The 27,920-nt window shown below is 32.4% G+C and overlaps 1 protein-coding gene across 1 annotated transcript in view; it reads left to right on the top strand.

Annotated features, from left to right (window-relative positions):
* The first annotated feature begins 11,119 nt into the window (after positions 1-11,119).
* LOC127719177 (serine/threonine-protein phosphatase 6 regulatory ankyrin repeat subunit B-like) overlaps positions 11,120-27,920 on the top strand; it is a 67,582-nt gene continuing 50,781 nt past the window's right edge. The window contains exons 1-2 of the mRNA XM_052225199.1: positions 11,120-12,185; positions 12,333-13,838. Coding sequence (XP_052081159.1) covers positions 11,120-12,185; positions 12,333-13,838 — 2,572 coding nt within the window. The remainder of the gene's footprint in view (positions 12,186-12,332; positions 13,839-27,920) is intronic.

Below are 27,920 nucleotides of genomic sequence, written 5' to 3'. Positions count from 1 at the left end.
TTTTCATACATTGTCATTCATTAAAAAAATGAGGAAATTTGAAAATAGCAACAAATCTTTATATGATCACTTTGACAATCTGTCGACAGAGGAAGTGTGCATTTTCGGCTTAAAAATTGGTTTTGTAAATGTTGAGCAGTTAGTCGCCTATGAAATCAAAAACCCAGTAGTCATGCAACTGTACTTCAGTATAAAAATAAGAATATGTGGTATGATTGCCAATTGATTATATCAATTACCATATGGTAAAAATTAAATTATTTAAATGCCCAAAAAGGCGCAATCCAGGTCCGACAGTACAAGGGCTGTATATAGCCAGTCAAGTTCATTTAAAACTTCCATCATCCTGATTGCTAATGAGACGATGGGGTATCCCGAAACAACAATTTACCCAAGACCAAATGTCCTCAATATCAGCAATTATAGGTTCCAGTGCAACAATTGTAAATCAATTCAGATAAGTTAAACCAATCGCCAGAATTATATAATAAATAAACCCAAAAACAATGAAATACATTAACAACAGACAACAATTAAAATTACAGGCTCCTGAATTTGGGAAGGTACTTGTAGAAGGATGAAAAATTTTGTCCTGCATTTTTTTTTGTGTAATCTCTGTATTGCATTTTTCTTATTAGATTATTCTGACTTTTTTTACATAAACTGTCATCCTGCCTTTTTTTTTGCCAAGTTGCTCATCCTGTTTTTTTTTTACTCAAAACTCCTGTCCTGCCTTTTTTTCAAATTTCATCCTAGCCCCCCCCCCCCCCCCCCCCACCCCCCATAAAAATCAAATGGTAGCTCCCTTATGATTATTTGAATGATGGAGGTGCATTGGGTGTTGCTAAATTGTAATTACTATTTTCTTTTACATAGGAGTGTGTACACAAAATGAATTTGGTGGCCTCATAATAATTTCTAAAATAAAAATCAACAATATAACAATGAATTTAATACGTTTAAAACATAGAGGCAAGTGCCTGGGAGAGTGTGACCGGTTCTGAATTGAAACCCACTAACTTCTGTAAAAGCTCAATTTGGAGTTCCAGTTTTTTCTTTTCTAGGTCCATTTGAATGTTCTTCTTCTCTTGTATCACTAATTTACACTGCAGTGCACGATACTGTATGTAATGTATGTCCTGCACTGTTACCTTTTTTGAGGGTGTTCTCACTATCCTACAAATAAAAAAAACATAATGATTTTTTTAAAAGATTGAATAATTTTACAACTCTTTTTATTGATCGATACCCAGGCATAATTCCACCAAATAGCTACTTACAACTCGGGGGCCACTTTCTATATACAAAGTGATTGAACGACGTGCCGTTGGAATATGTCATGTTTTCCGGCTTGAAATATGTAAATAGGTGGGGAAAACTATCAGAAATATATGAAAAGGTAAAAAAAGTTCCAATTACTTGTATACTAAAAAGCTCTGTCTGAGACTGCCATTTTCCACATCCTAAAAAGTCTCGCCGTAAGTTGAATTAACATTACATACAGAATCTTAGCCCTTATTTCATTGGCGGATCCAGAAATTTTCACAAGAGGAGGCCCACTCCAGTCATGCTTCAGTGATTCTCTATATAATCAACCAAATTTTTCCCACAAAAGGGGGAAGGGGTGGGGGCACAAGCCCCCTGGGCCCACCCACTAAATCTGCCTCTGAAATGACCACACGAAACCCACAAATATGAGAAAAGGTTACATTATTAACGACGCAATATAGGAAAAGGACTATACATTTTTAATATCTTAATTATATTAATAGGGTGAGGTCACACTAGAACCCCAGCGGCAACCCTATCAATCAAGTATTAACCCCCCCACCACCACCACCACCACCATCCCCGATGCTTACTTAGGTGCTGACATGACAAAAACTTGAATACATTTAAAGTTATTATAAGGAAATATATCACTATAAATCACTATACCATATAGTTCTATCCTTAGCAGAATTTGTCAATAATTTTTAGGTTTAGGTTTGAAAGATTGTCACGTTTAGTGATATTAATGACTGCATTGTCATGAATAACCGATAGCAAAATCTCACTTTGAGGTTCATTGTTGGAAATATAAACATGCATTGACAAATTTAATTTTATACATTGTATCAAGAAAAAAGTGTTGACCAAATAAACTAGCGGAACCTGTTTACACAACACATGTTTAAAGAGTTCTTGTTGCATCCTTGGTCTCTTGTGGAGAGTTGTCTCATTGGCAATCATAACATATCTTCTTTTTTATATTCATTTTAAACTCACTTCCGCTTTTTTGTAATACTTGTTTGTACTGGAACAACTGTTTGTGTTAGGATAGGGTCATATCCAGTCAGCAGAGATGGACTCTGTGGACTGAAATGGGGTGGACTGTCACTGATAAGTGATGCTGCCGACTCATAGAGATCCTGGCTGGCATTTTCTTCTGGTAATGTGGCAGTGATAGTTGGTGGATCTGTAATAAATGAGAGAAAATTGACTTGTTGATACTGTGTTTGGGTATTTTATCTATCTGTTTATAGGGGGTCGGGGCAATGGAAACATATCATCATACATTAAATTCAGATACAATGTACTTTAAATTGCAAGTAAAAAAGAAAATTGCACAAGACTAAATAAGACCCTATTTCAACCCTTTAAATATTATTATGGGTCTCAGCTATAAACTATGTGTTCCTGTCTAGGTTCAGACTGCAACAACAAATAGATAAACTTTATTCCGGATTTATAATAACCAGTCCGTATGTGTTTTAGTATTATAAATCATGACTGGTTTTCGCTCCAAATTATCTATTGTGGTTCCTTTTAATCTAACAACAGATACCAGTTTGAAGACGGTTTGGCGGGCACCTGCCACTTGTGAACAAATGTTGAAAATAACACTTTAAAACCTTTATCAGTTTAGACAAATGCAATCTTGCAATAGTCAAACAAAAGCAGAACCTTCAAACCAACAAGTAACACGTTGGCAATCATTTAAGTAATAGAAAATTGGTCAAAATAAATTGTTTTCAGTCACGTGATATCAGTTGGGAATTCCCCTACTTGTTGTGACGGAAGAGCAGACGAAACTTTTACTAAAATTGAATAAGGGAAACTATGTATCCCGGGATTAAAAAGGCTACGAATATGTGTGTTATTTTCATCGAATTTCATTAAAAATTAACAATAACAATAAAAAACACCTTCAAAACAAAATTTTGACAAAAATTGTTTGTTTATGAAAATTAAAAACATTTAGTTGATTGAAACTGTTAAAGTTCACTTTTTACAAGGTGCAATAAAAAGGGTAGAGCCTTGAGAAGTTCTAATTAAGGAAAAAAACATTTGGGGATATATTCTTATGTGCTAAATATTATTTACATACTTGTTTGGAATTACTCTGTTTCAAGTCCACCCTGAATCCCTCTGAAGCTGGTGGTGTCCTTCATCAGGTGGATAACCCTCTCCACTGCTGTGCTGGGTTGCTTTGGAGCTGGTCCTCTCCCAGTTTTGAATATTTCATTCCTGTGTTTTGAATAAACGGCCTTGGCCACTCTTGTGGTGTTCCTCCATTTGTTTTGTACTTCTGTTGAAGTACGAAGAGCAACTCCAAGAGAATTTACCTTGATGGTAATCTCATCCCAAATGTCTTTTTTTAACTTATTTGTTACTGTGTTTGTTAATTTTTCCATTTATGATGGAGTTTTTTTCCACAAGCTGTTGTATCAAGTCTTCCTCTGCCACAGTAAAATTGGTCTTCTTTAGCCTTTTCAGTTTGCTTGGGGTTTGTTCAACTGGTTCAGCCATTTCTTTACAGACAGGAAGCTCATAAACAATGAATGATGGGTAGATTTTATTTAATCACTTGATTAATCAGTTGATTAAATTTTAACGCATTGATTAATCAGTTGATTAAATTTTAATTCATTGATTATTTAATCAACGCGTTAAATTTTGTTGAACAACAGAAAATAAACGACTCGTTATGTAACGACTCGTTAAATTTAATCAATCGTTAAAATAACGACAAGATGAACAACAGAGCCCAGAATACAAAAATTATAGTAGAACATTAACACAATAGCGAGATGTTTAAGTACAGAGCCACGTCATATGTATCAAAGAAACACAAAAAGTCACGGACAAAGTAAATATTAAAGATAATGCAAACAACACAATGACGGGATGTATAAGTACAGAGCCACGTCAAATGGATATCACCAAAAAAGGGAGCAAACGGTAAAAGTAATATTAATAAAGACGAATAAAAAATCACTATAACACGTATTAAGATGATAAAAATAACATAGAGGGAGCTCTACTTTTCTTAGATTTTTCTAAAGCTTTTGATTCTTTAGAGTGGGATTTCATGTTTTTATCTTTACGGGAATTTGGATTCAAAAGTTTAATGTTGAAATGGATTAAAGTTCTATATACTGATATTAAAAGCTCAGTTATAAACAATGGTTGGATTTCAAAACCTATATGCATTTTTCGTGGGATTAGGCAAGGGTAACTATGCAGTGCGATAATTTTTGTAATTGCTGTTGAAATTTTATCATGTAGGATCAAACAAGACTACGACCTCAAAGGCTTTGAAATGAATCTTGATGGCAAAACTCATACATTAAAAGATAAGTCAAATAGCAGATGATACCAATCTTTTTCTTTGAACAAAAAAAATATTTCAAAAGCTCTAAATATGATTGAAACATTACGAACATTGTCAGGGTTGAAATTAAACAGAGTTAAACTGACGGTGTTTGGCTTGGGAAACAAGAAAAATGCAAAATTTAAGATAAATATGAAAATATTAACTGAACAAATATACCTAGGTATATATTTTGGTCATAACAAAAAAAGAGTGTAAAAAATAAAATGCTGAACAACTTTTAGAAAAATCAGCATAAATAGCTATCAAAGGTACCAGGCTAATAATTTAATACGCCAGACGCGTGTTTCGTCTACATTAGACTCATCAGTGACGCTCAGATCAAAATAGTTATAAGCCCAAACAAGTACAAAGTTTAAGAGCATTGAGGACCCAAAATTCCAATATGTTGTGCCAAATACAGCTAAGAAAAGCTATGCCTGGGATAAGAAAATCCTTAGTATTTCGAAAAATTTATATTATTATAAAATTATTCATAACTTGAAAAAAAAAGAAACTTAACCATGATAGGGAGGATCACAGTTACTAAATCATTAATTATTTCTTATATTACATTTTAAGGATCTGTTTTGACCATATATAAAGAATATTTAAACCAGCTTAAAATATATATATGATTTTTTATGGAATAAATATATGATTTTTTATGGAATATATATATGATTTTTTATGGAATATATATATGATTTGTTATGGAATATATATATGATTTTTTATGGAATAACAAAACGGAAAATGTTAAACATTCTGTTTAATTTAGAAAAATACACAGAAACAATAAGAATAAGTTAGATTAAAAGATTAACTGCAGAGAAATTTTCAAACTGAACTGTAATACCAAATATTATCTTGATATAATCAAATTTTGAATTAAGAATAAAAATAATAATAAAAATAATAGAAACCCAAATAACTACAGACTAATCCTCCAATAAGTTATTTGAGGTAATCAGTGGATAAAATTTCACAAAAAAAAACTCACAATATTATTCCAAAACTTGATAGGTAGCAATATAATAATCATAAATGATATCATTGATGTATTTGGAAATATAACAGAAAGATTTATACGCACATGCTAAATAAAAAGATTAGATTACTAAATTTTTAAAATTATAAAACGCTATACCAAAAGATTGGGTTAATATATTAGCTGAAAACTGTCAAAGAACAACTAATGGAATAACGATAATGTTTTGTATATTTATGACAAAATATAAATACATTATCAACAAGTAAAATTTACAAAATATTATTAGAACAAGATAAAGAAATACCAATTGGCTTTAACAAATGGAAGAGATTACTAAATTTTGAAAATATAGAGAATAAAGCTCAAAATATACTAAAATTTGTTCATAATTATTTGAAAGAAAACAAATTAAAAATGTTCAGATGGAAACTTTTACATTTTATTCTTCCAAACAAACTTTTATTAAAACAATAAAAAATATGCCCAAACTCAGACTGTAATCACTGTAATATTACGGAAGATTAGTAACACTTTTTATTACATGCCACTTTCTTGATATATTTTAGGAAAAAAATATTCAATTTGTTAGAAAAACACATTTTAACACTGATTAAGGAAGTAGAAAAAGCTTATATACGATCTATTCCAATATTGATAAAAAAAAAAAAACGTCATCCAGAAACACATGGAAACCGGTAATAGGTTATAAATAATCCTAATTTCGGATGAACCATGAAATTCCGAAAATAACGCCAGATGATATAAATACTTTATTATACTAATAAGTTGGATTAAAAGATTAACTGTAGGTAAATATGTCATAATTGAAATCCCAAAAAGTGAAATTCTGTATCATTCTGTTTGTGATTTTGTTTTTGTAATACACCGACGTTGTGAAGTAAAGGATCGAGCAGGTTTTAAAAAAAAAATTACGATAGAGTTGCATTGACATACTGATATTACTTAAATTTTAGTATGAAAGACTTCGGGTTTATTTCGAGTAGTATTTCAATATTCAGTTACTTTAAAGATCGATTCAGTCGTTGATTTAAACAATGGAAAGTCGACTGATGTATGCTTAGTCACTACTTTCAACAATAACTCTCGGGAATCCGATTATTTTCAAATTGTTCTTTTTTCTCATCAGAGTATTTTGTACGTTGAATATTGCCGGAAACTGCCTCAACTATCAATATCCAACATGTGAAAAGTTCGATACATTCAGGTTTCTACCTCTTTAAATTGAAAATGTACAAAAATTGAGTGTATCAAAATGTTGTGATTCAACGTCCCAATAGTTTTGATTGAACAACCAACAGGTGATCGAATATTATTTACTCGATACTGCTATGGTGCTATGGTATGCCACACGCCCCGATTGATTAAAGGTAGATACTTGCAATAATGGAAAAGTTAAATGTTTTCAAAAGTTAAACATCGTCATCGGAAGGTGTTGATGCCGAAAAAAAAAACCCCACACATTTGAATAAACTTTCAACTCGCCAAAGTAAAAGTCACTATTGCACACTCCAATGCAGACATTTAAAAGACCTTCAGCATGATCGTGAAGTTCCGAACTGACATCAGGGTTATCTATGACTCAAAGACAATACACATCCTCTCTAGTGTTTATATAATCAACCCCACAACATGTTACAAGGATCAGGACTACCTTAGTAATTTGGGGAGGATCCTCATAAATGGGGTTAAGCCATTTTCAACCGAATTTTGGAGTTTGTTCTTATGTTCTGGAGTGTACACCACTGTCTCATGGATGGGAGAGTTAAGCTCTCATAAAACATGTGTAACTCCGTCTCATTGTGTATGTGCCTATCCAAATTTAGGAGCCTGCATTACAATGGTTTGTCGTTGGTTTATGTTTGTCATACTTGTTTGTCCTATATTGTTTTGTTTTAAATTATGTCGTTAGTTTATACGTCGTTTTAATGTCGGGGCCTTTTATAGCCGACTACAGGGTATTAGTTATACTCATTATCGTACAATTGCATATAATTGCATACACCAACTTCATTTGAACTTTGACGGATAATTGTCTCATTGGCAATCACACCACATCTCCTTTTTTATATTACTTACATGACGTAAAAATAACATGGTAGTATCAGGTTATTTCATATTTGGACGTAGATAATTACAAACAATTACTAAATAAATAAAAAAATGACTAAATAATCTTTATTTGAAGAGGATAATCCTATTAGTCAAAACATCATTGATATACAATTTTATATAGATATTAAAAAAGTATATTACTATCTTGACCTATTCTTGAAAATATGTAACAATCTGTTGTAAGATACCAATTTTTTTTTCAAGCAATTTGTTTTGGGCTTTGGAAGTTTTCAGTGTTTTTCATTAGCCATACGTAAATAACAATTTAGATTATCAGTAAAATTCTTCTTTTCTATTGTATAATTATTTTTATTGAAATTGGCCCTTTGAGCTCTGTAATGTGTACAATTCCTGCCCGATTTTTATGAAATAATATTACAGGTTCATATCATCAACGTACTTAAAGAGTTCAAAAGTCAGTGCCGATCAATGAATATAAACTAGTTTTTCCCCTTGAAATTTTTGATTATACGAAAAAATGCAATGTTATCGCTTTCGTGTATTCTTTTCTTGCCAGAATTTTATGAAACTTATATGATAGGTTTACATCAGCTATATCTTTGTAATTTAAAAAAAAGGGTTCTGATCAAATATTTTTATTGAGTTATGCCCTTTTGAAATAAAGGTTATAATGTGGAAATGACATTGCATTCGCTCTGAAGCATTCATTTATCTAAAGATACAATGCATAAATAAAAGTTTTTAAGAAAAAAAAGTGCTTAAGAGTTTATATGATAAGGGCAGTTTAAATATCATACAAAATTAATGAATTTATCTATAGCTTGATAGAACATTGCATCGTTCAGTGATTTTGGCGTTTAGCAAAAGTCAATCAAATTAAAAACTCTATCAAATTCCCTCAAGTATGAACCCAAAAAATGCTGGTTATACACCAATTGGTCAGCAACCCATCAACACAAATAACAAAATGACACTCGGAGAGTCTCCTACCGTATTCAGCAGGTTTCAAAAGAGCTTGAATTTGTTATATTCAGTCGTGGATTGAATTTAGATTTAGATAATGATCTGTTACTTAGTTGGTTTAGTTTATCGGGAACGATCATTCAATATTGAGATTGGGGAGTGACATAGAAATCCTTTAAAAAAACATGTTAAATGAAAAAAAAATGCATAGTAGAAGTTGAAAATATATAGCCATTGCCCAAAACAGGATGATGTAAATATATTGTTTGGATAGCATGTCTGTATGATGACAGGGTTGACAATTCAACATTAAGTTGCAAGTAAATAAATGTTGATTCTAAACAGACATGAATTGTTAAATTTGCCTATGGATTGTACTGTAAAAGTTCCTTATTTAAATCACATTGACATTATCAATGATGCATACAATTGGGCTAAGATCCACCTACTGACTATAAGTTGATTCAACTATACAGATGAGCTGCGATGGAATAATTTGTTTTTACTTTATTTCAAAATATATTCATTTTATTATGAACGAACATTGTATCAGAACATCAATAGAAAGCAGTCGCGGTGGGGGCATAATGTTGTACCCTTGTCCGTACGTACGTAATTTCCGAAATTGGTATTAGTTCTCTAACGTTAGTTTGACTCAAACAAATGTTATGAAATTTATACACAATGCTTTTTATCATATAACACATATCAAGTTTGAATGTTGGTAATGAACACATGGAATAATTGCTCATTTTATTTCCATTCTTTATCTTAAGTTTGCCAATAACTCAATTGTATGAAACTTAAACGCAATGCTCATGATGCTTATAACCATGAAGCATTGATCAAGTTTGCATTTTGGTGGTGTAAGTTTTACTGTTCTAGAGTTATGCCCCTTTACAAATGCAAAAAAAATATTGAATGTTTCGTTTAGAATGTTGAACTTAAGATTGCCTTAATAAAGTTTAAACACAAAGCTTATTACCAAACAACACAGATCAAGTTTAAATATGGTTGCATCATTTTAACCGTACTAGAGTTATGCCTCTTTACACATTGAACAATCGATGAAATGTTCGTTTCTGTTCTCTTACACAAGTTTGCCTCAACCAAATGTCATGACACTTATACAAAATGCTTATTTCCACAAAACTGATGTTCCTTTATGACGTTTTATGTAAACGGGTGTATTATCTGTGTCGCTTGGACACATTCCCCATTTATTTACTTATGCTCTGACCTTGACCTTTAAAACCTTCAGTTTTAATCAGTTGAGAGAGCAGGGCATTTTAGATTGTACAATTGCTTGGTTCAATTCCTGGTCAAATTTAATTTCCAGCTTTGAATATTAATTTCATTGCAGCTCAACATGGACAAGAAATAAGAGAATGGGAGCAAGACCAAACTACTTTTGTCGAAACCAGAGCAACACGTCAAATTCTGGAATATCTACCCGCAAATAACTGTATTGTTGTGACAGGAAGCTCAGGTTGTGGTAAATCTTCAAATATACACCATGCTGCTTTACACTTACGTGACAGTTTGGAATTTGAGATTATACCTGTGTTAACAGGACCAACAGAAATTATAAATTATTATAATGAAAACACAAAACAAGTGTTTATTGTTGATGACATTTATGGGAAGGAAACAATCAACATGCAGACATTACAGACGTGGAGAGATTATTCAGAAAAAATGGAAAAAATATTTAAAGTTGCAGAAACATATGTTGCGAGTAAAAATGATAACACGGTTTCAAAGGTATTAAAACCAAAATTACTGGTGTCTTGTAGACTGCATATATATAATGAATTACAGTTTCAACGTATTACATTATTCACAAAAAAAGAATGTAATTTATTATCACCCGAGTTGTGTCTGCAGGAAGCTGAAAGAATGCATATGCTGCACAAGTACCTTCCAGATGATATAATGGACAATATAAAACAAGTCACAGAGAACGTTGATTATTTTCCCTTGCTTTGTAAATTGTCAAAATACAAAACATCTGAGGAAGTGAAAAAACTCTTTACAGCTCCTTTAAAAAGTATTGTAGAGAACATAGACAATATAATTATTGAAAACAAATATCAATTCTGTGCTCTTGTTCTGTGTATCTCATTTAAGAGCGGATTTAATACAGATCGGTTAAATTTGTTATCCGCTTTAGAAAAGAAGAAGGACAAACTTGAGGACATTGTTAAAGAATTTGACATAGAATTAAGCAAAGAAAAGCATAGAAATTCTTTAAAATCTGGCTTTTCGACATTAAATGGCACCTATTTCAAATTGAGAGACATGGAGTATAGAATGATACATGACAAAATCTATAAAATGGCAGCTGTAATCTGTGGACAACAACTTACAGAATATTTATAAAATATGCTCCCCCGGAGTTTATTCAGAATCATTTCATCTTCGAATCTCTTATGGAAGTCAATGAAGGTGATTGTTCAATTATATTATTGAAAGACCAAGAAGAAAAATACTTTGAACGACTGTTATGTGACTTAAACAAGCGTGTCATTACAAGTACATTCCATAACTTCCAGTTAATTTTCAAGACATTTAGAGATAAGTTAGTAAGCTATTTAAGAAGGAGTGATGATGCAAAAACAGTATTAAGGAACTTTGATATACAAGGCTGCCCAATAGACTATGGTAATGATAATAAACGAAAACATTGGTCGAAGATTTATTATACAACACCTTTAATAGAATCAGCAATGAGGGGTTACTTGGATATTGTTCACTTTCTGATTGTTAATATTAAATGTAATGTCAATAACACAGACAGTATATACAGCTCCCCTTTATATAAGGCATCTGAAAGGGGACATTCCGCTGTAGCTAAATTGTTATTAGAGAACAATGCTGATGTATCTCAATGTAAAAAATATCTAATGTCACCATTATATGTTGCCTGTAATGAAGGACACAAAGATACAGTTGAACTTTTACTTCAGAACAATGCTGATGTCAATCAGTGTGATAACTGCGTTACGTCACCATTGCATGCGGCCTGTAATGGAGGACATAAAGATATAGTAGAACTTTTACTTCAGAACAATGCTGATGTCAATCAGTGTGCTAACAATGGTAAGTCACCTTTGCATGTGGCCTGTAAGGGAGGACATAAACATGTAGTAGAAGTGTTACTGGAGAACACTGCTTATGTCAATCAGTGTGAAAAGTATGATATGTCTCCATTGTATGTAGCCTGTATAGGAGGACATAAAGATATAGTAGAAGTGTTACTCCAGAACAAGGCTGATGTCTCACAGTGTAATGAGGATGGTAAGTCACCATTGCATGCGGCCTGTGTAAGAGAACATAAAGATACCGTAGAACAGTTACTGCAGAACAATGCTGATATCAATCAGCGTGATAAGTATGGTAATTCTCCATTAGATTTGGCATGTGTAGTAGGAGATAAAGATATAGTAGAACTGTTACTTCAGAACAAGGCTGATATCTCACAGTGTTACGACAATGGTGAGTCACCATTGTATTTGGCCTGTGAAGGAGGACATTAAGATACCGTAGAACTTTTACTTCAGAAGAAGGTTTATGCGAATACGAGTGATATATTTTGGGAGAGTCCGTTGTATGTAGCATGCGATATAGGATATACAAATATAGTAGAACTGTTACTGCAGAACAATGCTGATGTCAATCAGTGTGTTGAGTATGGTGATGGTGAGTCTTTATTGTTTGTGGCCTGTAGAGGAGGATATAAAGATATTGCAGATCTGTTACTTCAGAACAAGGCTGATGTCAATCAGTGTAATGAGAATGGTGATTCTCCATTATTTGAAGCCTCTGGAGGAGGCTATAAAGATATTGTAGATCTGTTAATTCAGAACAAGGCTGATGTCAATCAGTGTAATAAGGATGGTGATTCTCCATTGTTTGGAGCCTCTGGAGGAGGCTATAAAGATATTGTAGATCTGTTACTTCAGCACAAGGCTGACGTCAATACGAGTAATGAAATGAGTGAGTCTTCATTGTTTTACGCCTGTATCAGAGGAAATAAAGATATAGTAGAAGTGTTACTTCAGAACAAGGCTGACGTCAATCTGTGTAATAAGAATGGTAAGTCTTCATTGTTTGAAGCCTGTAGTAGAGGACATAAAGATATAGTAGAACTGTTACTTCAGAAGAAGGCTGAAGTCAATCAGTGTGATAAGTACGGTGATTCTCCATTGTATCGTGCCTGTGAAGGAGGATATTACGATGTAATAGAACTGTTACTTCAGAACAAGGCTGTCTCCAATCAATGTAATGTGCGGGGTGAGTTTCCATTGCATTTCCCTTTAAAAAGAGGACAAAAAGATATAGTAGAACTGTTACTTCAGCACAATGCTGACCTCAATCAGTGTTGTATGTGGGATTCGTTTCAATTGTTACGTTTATGTCGTTATGGACATAATGATATGGTAGAACTGTTACTTCAGAACAATGCTGAAGTCAATCAGTATGATAAGGACGGTGAGTCTTCATTGTATCAGGCCTGTCAGGGAGGTTATAAAGATATAGTAGAACTGTTACTCCAGAACAATGCTGATGTCAATCAGTGTAATAAAAATGGTAATTATCCATTGTTTGTAGCCTGTAAAGAAGGACATAAAGATATAGTAGAACTGCTACTTCAGAATAAAGCTGATGTTTTGCAGTGTAACATAAACAAAAATTCTTCACTGCATGTGGCCTGTGAAGGAGGACATAAAGATACAATAGAGGTGTTACTGCAGAATAATGCTGACGTCAATCATTATAATAATCGTGTTGAGTCTTCATTGTTTTTTGCAAGTACAGGAGGACATACAGATACAGTTGAACTGTTACTTCAGAATAATGCTGACCTTTCTCAGTGTGATTATATGGGTAATTCTCCATTGTATGTTGCCTGTGCAAGCGGGCATGAAGATACGGTAGAACTGTTACTTAAGAATAATGCTGATGTCTCCAAGTGTAACAAGGTGGGAGAGTCTCCATTATATATGGCATGTAAATTTAGATGTAGAGATACAGTAAAACTGTTACTGCAGAAAAAAGCTGATGTCTCTCAGTGTGAACAACAAGATGGAAAGTCACCTTTACATGTTGCTTGTGAACTTTGTATACCTGACACACTTATACCAACAGGCAAATGTTGGGATCCAAATATAACTTGCTACTACATCCGTGTACAACCTTATCATTATAAACTCGAAGATACATATCATGGTTACTATGAAACTGTAAAACTATTACTTGCATTGAATGCAGATGTTAGTTTGTGTGATAAGAAAGGTCAGACACCACTTTATTATGCCCATAAATCACAGGCCACGAGAATCGTAAAACTTCTTGAAAAAAAATCATCAAATATAAGTAAACATTTAATAAATTAGAAATTTCAACTAAAAAAAATACTTGAAATGTAAGACTCTTTACAGAAAAGCTATAACAAAATCTAGGTCATGAACTAAGTGAAGAAAATAAAAAAAAACGAATATGTGAAATGGAAACAACGTTTTATAGAATTAAGGCCGTCGAAATGTTGAAATTAGATAAATCCCACGGAGTAGACGGAATGGTGCATGCATTTTATAAAACGTATTGGTATTTAATAAGTGACGACTTCGTGTTTGTCATTAAAGAAATATTTGACAAACATTTGCTCTGTAAATCTCAATACAACTGCTGTTTTTTTTTCACAAACCTTAATTTTAATAAACAAACATCTATTCCCACTCAGCCCTATATAGTAATATACACTACCAAGTCTTTATGGTTATGTATGTATGTTGTGTACAAGCTGAAATTTTTTTTAATTTATAATTTGTATTGGGTTTTTAATTTAGTTATACGTTTTTTTTGACACGTACGTTTTCGCACCAGGTGATAAACGTTTATCTTCCAAGTTCATCAGCTTAGTGACTTAAATTGAAATTTATTTACTGGAACCTAATATTAAGTGCAACTCTCCTGGTCCTAAAAACTCGAAATAAAGACGCCTGAATGGTTTAAATTATATTTTCATTGTTTTTCTTTATACCAAAAATATGCAAAGCTAAAGACTGTGTTCTTGTATCATCCATTTGTGTTCAGGGATTCATAAAATATTGATAATATGTACAACAATTGTGTGCAAAATATAATTTGTACAACATTACAATTTTTACAGAATATATACACTCGTTTCTCCTTGTTGTAAATACACTCTGAGCAATTAAGTTTTGCTTATCTGCAGAGAACGTGACATTGTTATTCTAAAAGAGGTTGCTTTCTTTGTCATTCTTCATAGAAATATGGAGTTCTTTTACTGACATTTCCATTGATACCTTAATTGTACATGTGACAATATTTTCATACATTTCTTGATATGTTATCAATTATAATGTTAACTAAGTACATTGTATCAACATTGTTACTATGTCATGTATATTAAGTAAATGTTGTTCTTGATTTTTCTACTAATTAGCTACATGTACTATATACAATTTGTTTACACTATTAACGGAAAGATATGATTCATACTGTACACTTCTTACTAATAGTTTGACTTTCGAAAAGTAATGATTCACATCAAATTTGTTTTCATTGTTATTACATTTTATATTCGAAATTGGTTTTTTTAGAATATTTTTGTTTATAATGATTGACATTTTTTATTCTTTTCGATGGTTGCCTCATTGTTTGCTTATATAATCATCAACAAAAATAACGCTCCATGTACATCTGTACTTAAACGAATAATAATAGTTATACAATTTCCTGCTTCTGCCAAAAAAAAATCAATATTTTAAAACTGTAAGTATCATCTTGGATTTATATATACTGTCATACAAGTAAGACTAGGTTTAATCCCCAATTTTTACATTAGAAAATGATTGTACGAAGTCAACAATATGACAGGTGTTTTCTATTTATTTGATTTGTTTGAGCTTTTGATTTTGAATTTGGGAATTTGTAATTTTTTTGTTTGTTTTTTTTCTGTTGTTTTTTCTTCTTCTGCTTTTGATTTTTTGTAGTTGATCTATATTCACACAACTATCAGTAGATCGTATTTAGACAAATGCGTCTTATTTTAGATTATCATTTTCACATTAACTGAATTCAATAATTTATTTTATTCATTCACTATAAATGTTAAACATAACTGCAAAAGGAAAATTCGTATTCAAGATTTTTTTTTAATTCACTTAAATATTATGTACAAATGTTTCGGCTAGAAAATCTGAAGGGCGTACTCACCAGTTTTATTATTATATTATTCATTACTATGTCCAAGACGTAAGATTAGCATTTGTTGTTTTTTTTTTCTGGTCTGTTTGTCCTGTATTAGTTAACAGTTTTTTAGTACTTTTCTTATGCTAGGGTTTTTTGGTAAGGGTTGATAACGAAGTTGTCGTCACATAAAGTTGAGAAGTTGTACGCTTATACACTATGAAGTCATTTCTTTCAAACTCTGTTGCAAATAATAACATGATTCACTGAGCGTTGACAATTGATACGGTTACCTACAATTCCTGACGTCCATTTCATTCGACTATTTAGTCTTCTACTGACGAAGTCGTAGGGACTTTAGGTTTGCGCTTCGTCCGTCTGTCTGTCTGTCTGTCTCTCTCTCTCTCTCTCTCTCTCTCTCTCTCTCTGTGTGTCTGTCTGTCCATCCATCAGTCCGGCAAATCAGTTTTCTAGACTTTTTTCTTCGTGCTTAAAGATATTGATTCGATATTTGGTTTATTGTTTTATCATGACAAGTTACAGGTCAAGTTCAATTTTCACGATTTTAGCTCTTCTCTTTGATTAGTTTAAGCCCTTTTCATAGAATTAAATTTTTGATGAAATACTTATTAACTAGAGGTTTTCTGTTTCAAGAGAAAAAACTCATTTTCTAAAGGATTTGATATTTTGGATTTTTTTTCCTTTTCTTTGGTAAATTGTTTAAAGAATTTAGTGGTAGGTTTGTTTGTCATTCTTGAAGATATTGTTTTAATATTTAGTACACAGTTGTATCATGACAAGTTACAGATCAAGTTGGAATTTTTTTCCGGTCTGATGATTTTGTGCAGAGTTATGGTCTTTGGACATAGAAATTCCCTTTCAGTTTTCAACAGTTTTTTTTTTGTCATGCTTGAAGATTTTGACTTGATATTTGTATGTAGTTTACACCATGACAAGGTATAGGTCAAGTTCGTTCTATTACAATGCATTTTTAACCGTAGGGTAGTATGTATTCCCATGCAATACTCACAGAATGCTAGTTTTGAATAGTTATCTCATAGGTAATAATAGACAATTGATAATATGAGCGGGACATGTTTTCCTTTGAACCAATATTTTAAAAAGACAGAGACATTGAAATCAACATTTTTTAAATATACCATTCTGTAGAATAATTAGATTTTCTCATAACGATGCTCAAAATCTAGCATGAGATCCCAAATAAAGCTGTTATACTTCACTTGTTTAAAAAATACGTCGAAATACTGCCTCTGTAACTAAATGTCAGCGTACATTTTAATTCAACAAAGATTGTTAAAACAGTTTGTATACGCATACTGAAATTTCTGGTTTTCAAATTTATTTATTTCTCAAAGAGTCTTTTTTCGCTAACCTGGCCCGAATGGCCAAATTAGCTTTTCTCATCACTTGGCGTCCGTCGTTGTCCATCGTCGTCTTCGTCCGTCGTCTTTAATTTTTACAAAAATCTTCTCTGAAATTACAGGGCCAAGTTTAACCAAACTTGGCCACAATCATCATTGAGGTATTTAGTGTAAAATATGTGTCCGATGATCCTGCATGCCAACCAAGAGGACCGACATGGCTGAGAATAGAACATAGGTAAAATGCAAGTTTCGACTATTACTTTGAAAACCATTTCCGACAGAGAAAATCTGACAATCTCAAAGTGTTGAGCTCTGCAAATTGTCCGTATATGTCAAAACTATCAAACGACTTCTTACAGGAGTTATTGCCCTTAAATGAGAATTTTACCATTTTTTTTTATAATTTTTCATATCTTCAAAACAATAATATATAGAGAGAAACTTTAAAATGTAGAGGTGAGCAGCAATACAAGTTCTAAATATAGGTCATATTGTTGAATTCGTCAGTCGACTCCTTCCTAGAGGTATTGCTCGATTTTTACAGTATTTTTGCGTTTTTGCCCTACATCTTAAAATATATAACAGATAGATAGTAACTTAAATAAGAAAAGCAAAAATGATCAGCAAAACAAGATCCACAATTGAGACTGTATAGAGTAAATTGGTCTACGACTCCGTATTGGAGTAACTGATCTTTTATGACAATTTTCACATTTTTTTGTGTTTTGCTTTAAAAAATCATAAAAGATGAATAGAATCTTTAAATCACAAAAAGGATCAGACTATCAGTTTTCAATTTAAGAGTGATTGGTTTTAAATAAACATTTATTTTACCTTTTGTGTTTTGAGCAAAAACTAAAGAAGATAGAGGGAAACTAAATAGAACATGATTAGCATTACAAGTTCAACAAAACAGAGACTTTTGTCATGAATTATATTCTTGTCTACAATGTTGAAAGTGTCCTTTGTTGAATATGCACATAGATCAAATTGAGAACAGAGGCTCCGGTTAAAACTCAATTTAGAAAAGGTAAACTCATTAATATCTGTTTCTTATTGACAGTCATGGTTCAACAAGAAATATATCATTAAATTGTTATGCACTCAGTGTTATATTATTTTTGGGATAAACCCATAACGAAATGTATGAACATATTAAGTATTTATATTCTTCTATAATAAACAGTTGAATGAACCGTATTTGTAGATGTTCTTTAAAAAATCCTTAAGATTGGTGGCCTTCGGTTTTCTGTTCTCTAAGCAGGTTATTATTGTCTTTGACACATTTCCCATTTCCAATCTCAATTTCATTTGTTTATTGAAAATAATTAGATAAACGCAAATCTTATGTCTGATTTGTTTAAATAAATGCAACAGTAGTATACCGCTGTTCGAGAGTCATATATCGATTGAAAGATCACAAAACCGGGTTCAAAACTAAAATCGAGGGAAACACATCAACTATAAGAGGAAAACAACAAAACAACAAAAACACTGAAGTGCAACAAAAAACAAAAAACAATGCAAAACCCACAAACACGAATTATAAGATAACAACTGCCATTTTCCTGACTTGGTACAGGACATTAAAAGAAAAAAATGTAGAGTTGAACCTGGTTATGTGCCTAGCCAAACCTCGCGCTTTTATAGCAATGTTACATATAACAATAAAATGACAACATTACATGACACGACTACAGTACAAATAAATTCAAGAACATTCAGGACAGAAAAATACACAAATGAATAACACGATAGTACATGTCGACATGCTAATAGTCATCAAAGGTACCATGCTTATAATATAATACGCCAATCGCGCGCCTCGTCTACACAAGACTCATCAGTGAGGCTCAAACCAAACTAGTAAGAAAGCCAATCAAGTACAAAGCCGAAAATCATCGATGATCAAAATTTCACAAAAGTTGTGCCAAATACGGCTTAGTCATTGCTGGAATAAGAAAATCGTTAGTATTAAGAATACGTCATACTTTTTCAAATAGTTAATTGATAAAAATGACCATATAATTGATATTCATGTACCTCGAAATCTTTTGTAACTTATGTCACCTGTTTTAGAGTTATTGTCTCTGATATGTTAATGTTTAAGTGTTTTCGCATTTTCATGGTATTGTTTAAACAAAATATAGAATCTATGTTGAAATAGTAGACGGCAAGGATGATCAAGCATGACAGGACGTATCCATCCTGAAAATTTAACAAAAACGCTGACCAATCATTTGAGAATACTATCCCGCTGTTGTTTTCCATTTTTAAGCAGTTGTTGGTTTGTATCTGGAAAACTTTAAGACATATATAAAAATAAGAACATATGATTTTATTGCCAATGATAAAAATCTCTATCAGAGACCAAAAGATGTAGAAGTTAGCAACTGAATATCCACATATGGTCTTCAACAATGAGCAAAACCCATACCGCATCGTAAGCTATAAATGGCCTTGAAATGTAAACATTAATGTTAAACAATTCAAACGAGAAATTTAACGGCCTGATTTGTATACAAAACAAAAATATTAGACGTGTAAAAGATAAAAAGTACATAAACAAAAATACCAAACTTCCTTATCAATCATCAACTGAAAAATAAAAAAAATCAAACACATGAAAATAATGGGAAAAAAACTGTCATATTTTTTACTTGGAACAGACATTTCCTTATGCAAAAAAAGGCGGATTAAACATTGTGTTAATGCTGTCTAAACTAACACGTGTATGACAGTCGCATAAGATTCCAGTTTTTTACAACAATGTGTGAACAAAATAAACAGACATTAAGGTAAAAATGTCAAAAAAGGGATACAGCAGTCAACATTGTGTTAAAAATGTTTATCACTATAAAAACTGTATATCGTCAAGTTATTGGAATTCCAATGGGGACTAACTGTGCACCACTTATTGCGGACCTGTTTTTGTATTGTTATGAGTTACAATTTATGACTTAAATTAGCAAAGACCCATCGAAAAAACATTTGATAACAAAAATTAACAATACTTTTAGATATTTGGATGATATATTGGCTCTCAATAATGACTTCTTCAGTATGTATACTAAAGAAATTTATCCTGTTGAACTTACTTTAAAGCTAATACTAACAATGACCACTGCCCTTTCCTCGATCTTGATATCTATATCATTAACGGGAAGCTTAATACTAAAATTTATGATAAAAGAGATGATTTTTCATTTCCTATCGTTAATTATCCATTTTTAGATGGTGACGTTCCCTTGTCACCATCTTATGGTGTTTATATATCTCAACTTATACGATTCGCTCGTGTATGTAACAACGTATTAGATTTTAGCGAGAGAAATTTATGACTGAAAAATTATTACACCAGGGTTTTCGATACCACAAACTAGTCAAAACATTTACTAATTTTATCATCGGTATAAGGTAATAATTCGTAAATATAACTCAACATGCAGACATCCTATACGTTCAGGTATTTCACATCCAATCTTTTATGGTAATATTCTTTACAAAGCACAAAAATGTCAGTATTCACCTCAAAAGCTAAAAAAACCTTTAAACAGACGTATTAAGAAGCGATATAGTTACAATACTGTTGTCAGGTCATTAAAGATTGCATATTTTGGCTTTAATATCGATTCACTTATAGGGTCTTTGCATCGGAATTAAACACATTTATTCTAAAACCAGTTGTTGGCATGACACGGGTTATGTTCTTCTCATATATTTCATGATGGTATACTTCTAAACCCCTAACAGGAGGGATTGTGCCTGATATTCATATGATGAAGACATAATCTTTCAATCAGTTTAATTGAGGTCTGGAGCTGGCATGTCAGTAACTGCTAGTAGTCTGTTGTTATTTATGTATTATTGTCATTTTGTTTATTTTCTTTTGTTTCATATTCTGACATCGGACTCGGACTTCTCTTAAACTGAGTTTTACTGTGTGTATTAGTGCGTTTGTTTTTCTACATTGGCTAGAGGTATAGTGGGAGAGTTGAGATCTCAAAAAACATGTTTAACCCCGCCGCAATTTTGCGCCTGTCCCAAGCCAAGAGCCTCTGGCCTTTGTTAGTCTTTTATGATTTTAAATTTTAGTTTCTTGTGTATAAATCGGAGTTTAGTATGACGTCCATTATCACTGAACTCTTATACATATTTGTTTAGGGACCAATTGAAGGACACCTCCAGGTGCGGGAGTTTCTCGCTTTGCTACTTTAAAGATCCATTGGTGGTCTTCGGCTGTTGTCTGCTCTATGGTCGGGTTGTTGTCGCTTTGACACATTCCCCATTTCCTTTCTCAATTTTAAAGTAACATAAAATGACATATTATTGGGACTCTGTGGGAACGTGAGGTCAACAAACTCATTTCTGCTGTAATGATAAGTTGGTAAATATTTTAATTTTGTTTGGTCATTCAATGTCATTTAAGAGTCATTCTCTGTAAGAATCAAAGAATTTCAAAGAAAATGAGAAATGCATACTCCTGGATTTTCTTTATTTTCATATCATGGGTTTGTCATGGTGCACTGACAACAAAAAAAATAATAATTTCAAACGTTGAAGTGTTGGTTGCCATGGAAACAAGTTACTTTGAATTTGCTCAAAAAACGTAAAAATGCACGGTAAAAAGTGCATTTTTTTCTGTTTGTACCACTTTTTTTGTTACAGAATGGAAACATATATCCCCAGTTTTTCTTTTGCTATCAAACTAGTATATATTAGTGTTTTAAAATATATTTGAAAGTTTAGAAAGTTCTTTCATCTAAAGTAGAAATTTTGAATTTTTAAATTGGATGTTTTTCCAAAAATCAATATTTGCAAAAATTCACAAAATAACCCATTTTTATGCCTCCAAAAATTTGTAATCCAGATTTTGTGGCATAAACGAATATCACCATTAAGAAATATTGCACCCGAGGCATTCTTGACAAAAAAATCTCAGAGGGTATATTTTTAGTGTTTTTAAAAATTTTGATTGAAAAAAGGTCATTTTTGAATTTTTAAAATTTTTTTTTTCAAATCTTAGAAAAAAAACTCCGGACAAAAATGTTATTGATGCAATCATTTTTATATTAAATGATCAGTTATGATAATTATATATAAATATCATGTTTAAATACTAAAAATGATAAAAACAAGCATTCTGTGAGTATTGCATGGCAATACATAGTACCCTACAGGTTAAAAATACATTGTTTTGGAACAAAATTCTAACTTAATCGATAAATTGTCATGGTGTAAACTATATAAAAATATAAAGTCAATATCTTCAATCATGACGAAAAAAAGTGTTGAAAACTGATTCCTTAAGTCCAAGTACCATAACTCTGCACAAAATCATCAGACCAGAACAAAATTCGAACTTGTCATGATAAAACTTTATACCAATTTTCAAATCAATATCTTCAAGAATGACGAAAAAAAGTGCAGAAAACCGATTATTTAAGGGACTTTTCTAAGTCAAACGACCATTACTCTGCAAAAAATCTTCAGACCAGAACAAAATTCGAACTTGATCTGTAACTTGTCATGGTATCAAAACAAAATCCTCAAGCATAAAGAAAAAAGTGTGGATAACTGATATGCCAGCCAGCCAGACAATCAGACAGACAGAGTGCAAACCTAAAGTATCCTTCGACTTCATTGGTAGGGGACTAATACCAGATTTTCTCCTTCGATGATCTTGGTCGGTTGACTTTTTCATATTTTCTCTGATTCGACATCTCAAATATACATTTTGCATGCAAGTTGTATGAAACTGGTTACGTTATAGTGAATGACTGAATTTCAAGGTTTCAATTAGCTGCCTTTTATTTTTACATAGGTGTCGCAATTATTTTCATAAACATATTAACGATGATTCCTATCAAAATTTATGTTTCGATAACTTGACTTGATGGAAGTTTACAAAAAATAAAACTATTAAATCAAAATTGTGTAAGCATTATTTTGTATAAGTATACATAAATGGTTTGGTACTCATGAATAATTTAGAATTTGGCTATCTGCTTACTGTTGTATTATTAATTTTAGTGTAGGAGTAACCTACTGATTGAGCTATTGGCCACTGATCTCTGTCAAATTATGCATACATTTGTCGATCCAAATACTATACATGTACTAGGCTTATATCCAACATAGTAAGATTAAAAGATTGTAGTTTCAATTTAAAGAAATATTTTAAGTTCTACAAAGTTGCATTGATACAGCAATGATTATAATAGGATAACAAGTAAATCAGGCAGATAAATGAATATGGATAACATTGGCTAAACTATTTGATGTGAAACAATAATACAACTTTTACTAGATATGACTGTATTATTATTTTGGAGATTTAAGTGGAAAGACTAACATAGGCAACATTCTATAAATCTATTTAATCGAAGTGGGTTGCTTTTTTTTGGTCTTATTTCATTCTTGTTTTATTTGGATGGGGGAGGAATTTTCTGTAATTATATCATAAAATGCTAGTTTGTTGATTAAATTACTTGACATACTTATTATCAATATATTATAATAATTTTAAAAAAGAAGATGGGGTGTGATTGCGAATGAGACAACTCTTCACAAGAGATCAAAGGAAACAGAAATAAACAACTCTCAGTCACCATATGGCCTTCAACAATAAGCAAAGCCCATACCGCATAGTCAGCTATAACATTATTGTAATACATTGCACGGTAGACGCACCACATTTTCTTGCATGACGGGAAAACAGGGTTATTATTTGTTGAAATGATTTAAACATTCAAACATTCTACTGCTATCAGCCTTTGTCAAATATATCAAGTACTTTCATACACTTTTATGGTGTACTTGGTACATACATAATATTCCACTGCTAAATTTTGGAATAAGAAATTACTTTTTTTCTTGATTAGTGAATATAACATTTTTGTCTACCTCACTTTAATTCCGAGTCCATCGGTAATATGTCGATAAACAAATGGTGCACTAGTAGAGGCAATTGCTATTTGTTTTCCTAGTTATATCAACATAAAGGTTGACTGCTCCAACTTTGTTTTTTTCTCAATTTGCAGTTGACAGTTCTGTTATGCCATTTCTCATTCAATGTATTACGAAAAAAGTCATGGCATGATCGTTGGAGCAAACAGAAACATCTTTACACAAGATTTGTTTGTTTGTCTAGTGACACTGTCATCATGTTATGAATGTTCATCACTTGGTCTTGCAAAGAAGGAACATGCACACTTAAATCAGTAGGCTTCTAGATTACATTTCCTGAAAAAAATATACAAATTTTAATACAAGATATGTAATTTTTGAAAACGATATCAACATTAGTTTGGTTACCACGATCACTTGTGATATTGAACAAAACTTCATATTCTTTTTTGAAGATCGGGACTATCTCGTGTTTAGTTTAAACATATTTATTTATAGTGGATTGGGAAACAAATTATTGCAACTTATATTAATCCCTTTCCACTTTGCGGGTGCGAGTGCTGCCTTGTAGCAGCATTATCCTGCTCTTTTACGAAATCTACAAGGGTGTCTTTTACGTGCAAGAGATATGGCTCTCTGTTAACACGGGTCAGCCAATTTTTTGTCCCCCTCTGACGGACTATCATCATTTCTGAAGACCATACTCGCAAATGGTGTCAAGGGAGAGCCGAAAATTTAGTCCCTGAAATTTTCTCCCCGGAACGGGGATTGAACCAGGAACCTTTGTGTTAGTAGTCCGATGCGCTAACCATTACACCAAGGCTCTCGTGGGACGTTACAAGCGGTTAATATACATAACGTTTTGACTACTTTGTAAATAGCGATCTGTAACTTGTCATGATAAAACAATACATCAAATATCATATCAATATCTTCAAGCATTAAGATGTAACCGGAGAGTATGCTTTTCATTACAAAATTCCTTGTCTCCACCGGGACTTTAACCCGGGACCTCTATGATACAAGGTAGCGCTTTAACCGACTGAGCTAAAGGACTAACGCGCTGCCTTGTAACACAGAGGGCCCGGGTTCGAGTCCCGGTGGAGACAAAGTTGACTTTGTAATGAAATTCATGCTCTCTGATTACTAAGATCAAAAGTGTGGAAAACTGATTTGCCCGACTGACAGTTGATAGGCAAACGGCCTGGGGTGCAAACCTAAAAGTTCCCTTAGACTTCGTCGGTAGTGGACTTATACCTTATGCTCAATGTTTAAGTCATGGTTATTTTATTATATCAAGCAGATAAGACTTTCTTGATGTTCAGAAAGTTAAAAAAAAAAACAAATTTAGACAATGAAATTAAACATTTATTTTCATTGACTGAGGGTGATATAAAGATTTGTTCACCCTAAAAAAAGTCATATTTCACTCGGGCATTCATGATTGACCTCGGGGGAAACTTCAACTTTATCAGTTGAACAAATCTCATATCTCCCTCAGACAAGGGAAACAAATGTATAATATTCAATGTTGATTCTGATTGGTTGACATCTGATATATTGGCACCTAGTTGCATCCAAAAACGCCTCAAAATATCACAATATTACTGAAAGTGGCATAAACAACCATCAATCAATGACAACTAAGTTCATTTTATACTGCTTTGAATGATAAACTGATCTTTCAAACCTTTCAAAAAAAAATTAACTTAACAGTGTGCCAATAATACATTAAACTTCAGTTTATTGTCAATAAGATTATAAGTTACAAATGTGTCTATGTTCATATCCATATCTACAGATAATGATATGAACGTAGATAAAAAGTTTATTCCCGGTCTTAGTCCTAATCTGGTAATTTTTAGAAAAAGCGAAAGCAACGTTTTTTTTTCATTTTTTAAATAAATGGGGAATATGTCTATGGAAACAGATGATGCCCCCGCTTGCATGTCATATGAAGTTATAAAAGGACTAAACTGAAGAACGTTCAAAGTAACACTACCCAAATTTGTACTTGACCTGAGTTTTGTGGTAATAAGTATTGTGTATAAGTTTCATAACATTTGGTTGAGGCAAACTTAAGTTAGAGAACTGGAACGAAAAATTAAGCAATTCTTCCATTTGTAAAGGGGCATAACTTTCAGTCTTCACGCTTAACCACAAGACCTACGGCCCAGACTTGTATAATTCTTCTCTACAGGCCAACAGACCAACTAAATTTTCAAAAAATTGAGCTTCAGGCTGGTTTTCTCAAAAGTTTATTGTGCAGGCTGAACTCTAGAACAGCATAAGTGACACCACCAAAATTAAGTTAGAGAATGGAAACCTACAATTCAGCAATTCTTCCATTTGTAAAGGGGCATAACTATACAACAGTAAAAATGACACCACCAAAATTCAAACTTGATATGTGTTTTGTGGTATAAGTATTTTGTTTAAGTTTCATATCTTTTGGTTGAGGCAAACTAAAGTTAGAGAACAAAAATCCATTTTTAAAGGGGCATAACTCTAGAATGGTTAAGGTAATGCCACCGAAATTCAAACTTGATCTGTGTTTAGTGGCAATATACTAATAAGCATTTTGTATAAGTTTCATAACGTGTTGGTCAGGCAAACTTAAGTTAGAGAACTGAAACCAACTTTAGGACGTACAGATGGACAAAGATAAAACTATATGCCCCTCCTCTCGGCTTGGGGTCCAGTTCCTCGTCTCCGTCCCCATATGTACATGTATCAATAATTTCTACTTACTGTGCTCATAGAGTTAAACGATTCCATATTGTTTTCGTGTCACAAGTATGTCTCTTTCTGACAGGCGTTTAGAACATTTTCTTTGTCCACCAGGTTCACAGCAGATACTACTCGACCCGACTTCTTCTTTCAATGGTCTACATTTGGATGTACCACTGGCCCTGGATACCATGCACATAGTCCTCCTTTTCCTTTCTCCATTTTGCTTGACCAAGTTTTGGGAATGTGTTAAACATTACGGAAAATTCAGACATTTACAATTGCTAGTAAAAGATCTACTTCACTCGTCCTCAGTTAAAATTATCAGAATATCTGATTGATGAAATGATTTCAATTTCACAAGTTCAGTAGAGCACTGGGAATTCTTTCAACAGTCTTGTTTATGGTTAAACCTCGAGTGGCAAACGAAACACATTCTATTATGTTTACAGTACTTTGGAATACTTTTTGTCATCGTTCTATGTGGAATTGTTATCTGTAGACATACATATAACGTTTGTGTCTTCTAGTCTCAAGAGTAATCAAGGGGAAGCTACTCCTGCTACACAGGGGTAACTAAAAGGGGCTTTTGATTGAGATTTAATAATTCAGCAGTTGCTATGTTTAATTTGAGAACATTTTATTATTTCTGAGAGCAGGATTAAGTATTTGAAGACAAATAGAGCGTTTGTGTTAATTTCAGTATTCTATTTGTAACAATATTAAAAACAGTAATTTCGAAAAACCATGGTTTCGAAAAATTGAATTATGCAAAATTTTCAAATATACCCCTCTCATTTTTTTGTATTTTGATTAAGCAATAATTAAACTATTTAAAAATTATATCAGCCATATCGGGAAAATCTGGGTTGAAATTCTCAAAGTTTTCAAAACATGGTAAAATGGAACTCTCAATACACAAGGAATTTGATCCTTTTTGGGGCTAGGTTTTTTTTCTAAATGCATTTTTTAAATATGTCATAACCATACT

Source organism: Mytilus californianus, unplaced genomic scaffold (assembly GCF_021869535.1).
Source record: "Mytilus californianus isolate M0D057914Y unplaced genomic scaffold, xbMytCali1.0.p SCAF_10, whole genome shotgun sequence".
In the NCBI taxonomy this organism is placed as follows: domain Eukaryota; kingdom Metazoa; phylum Mollusca; class Bivalvia; order Mytilida; family Mytilidae; genus Mytilus; species Mytilus californianus.
This window is presented reverse-complemented; position numbering and strand designations above follow the sequence as displayed.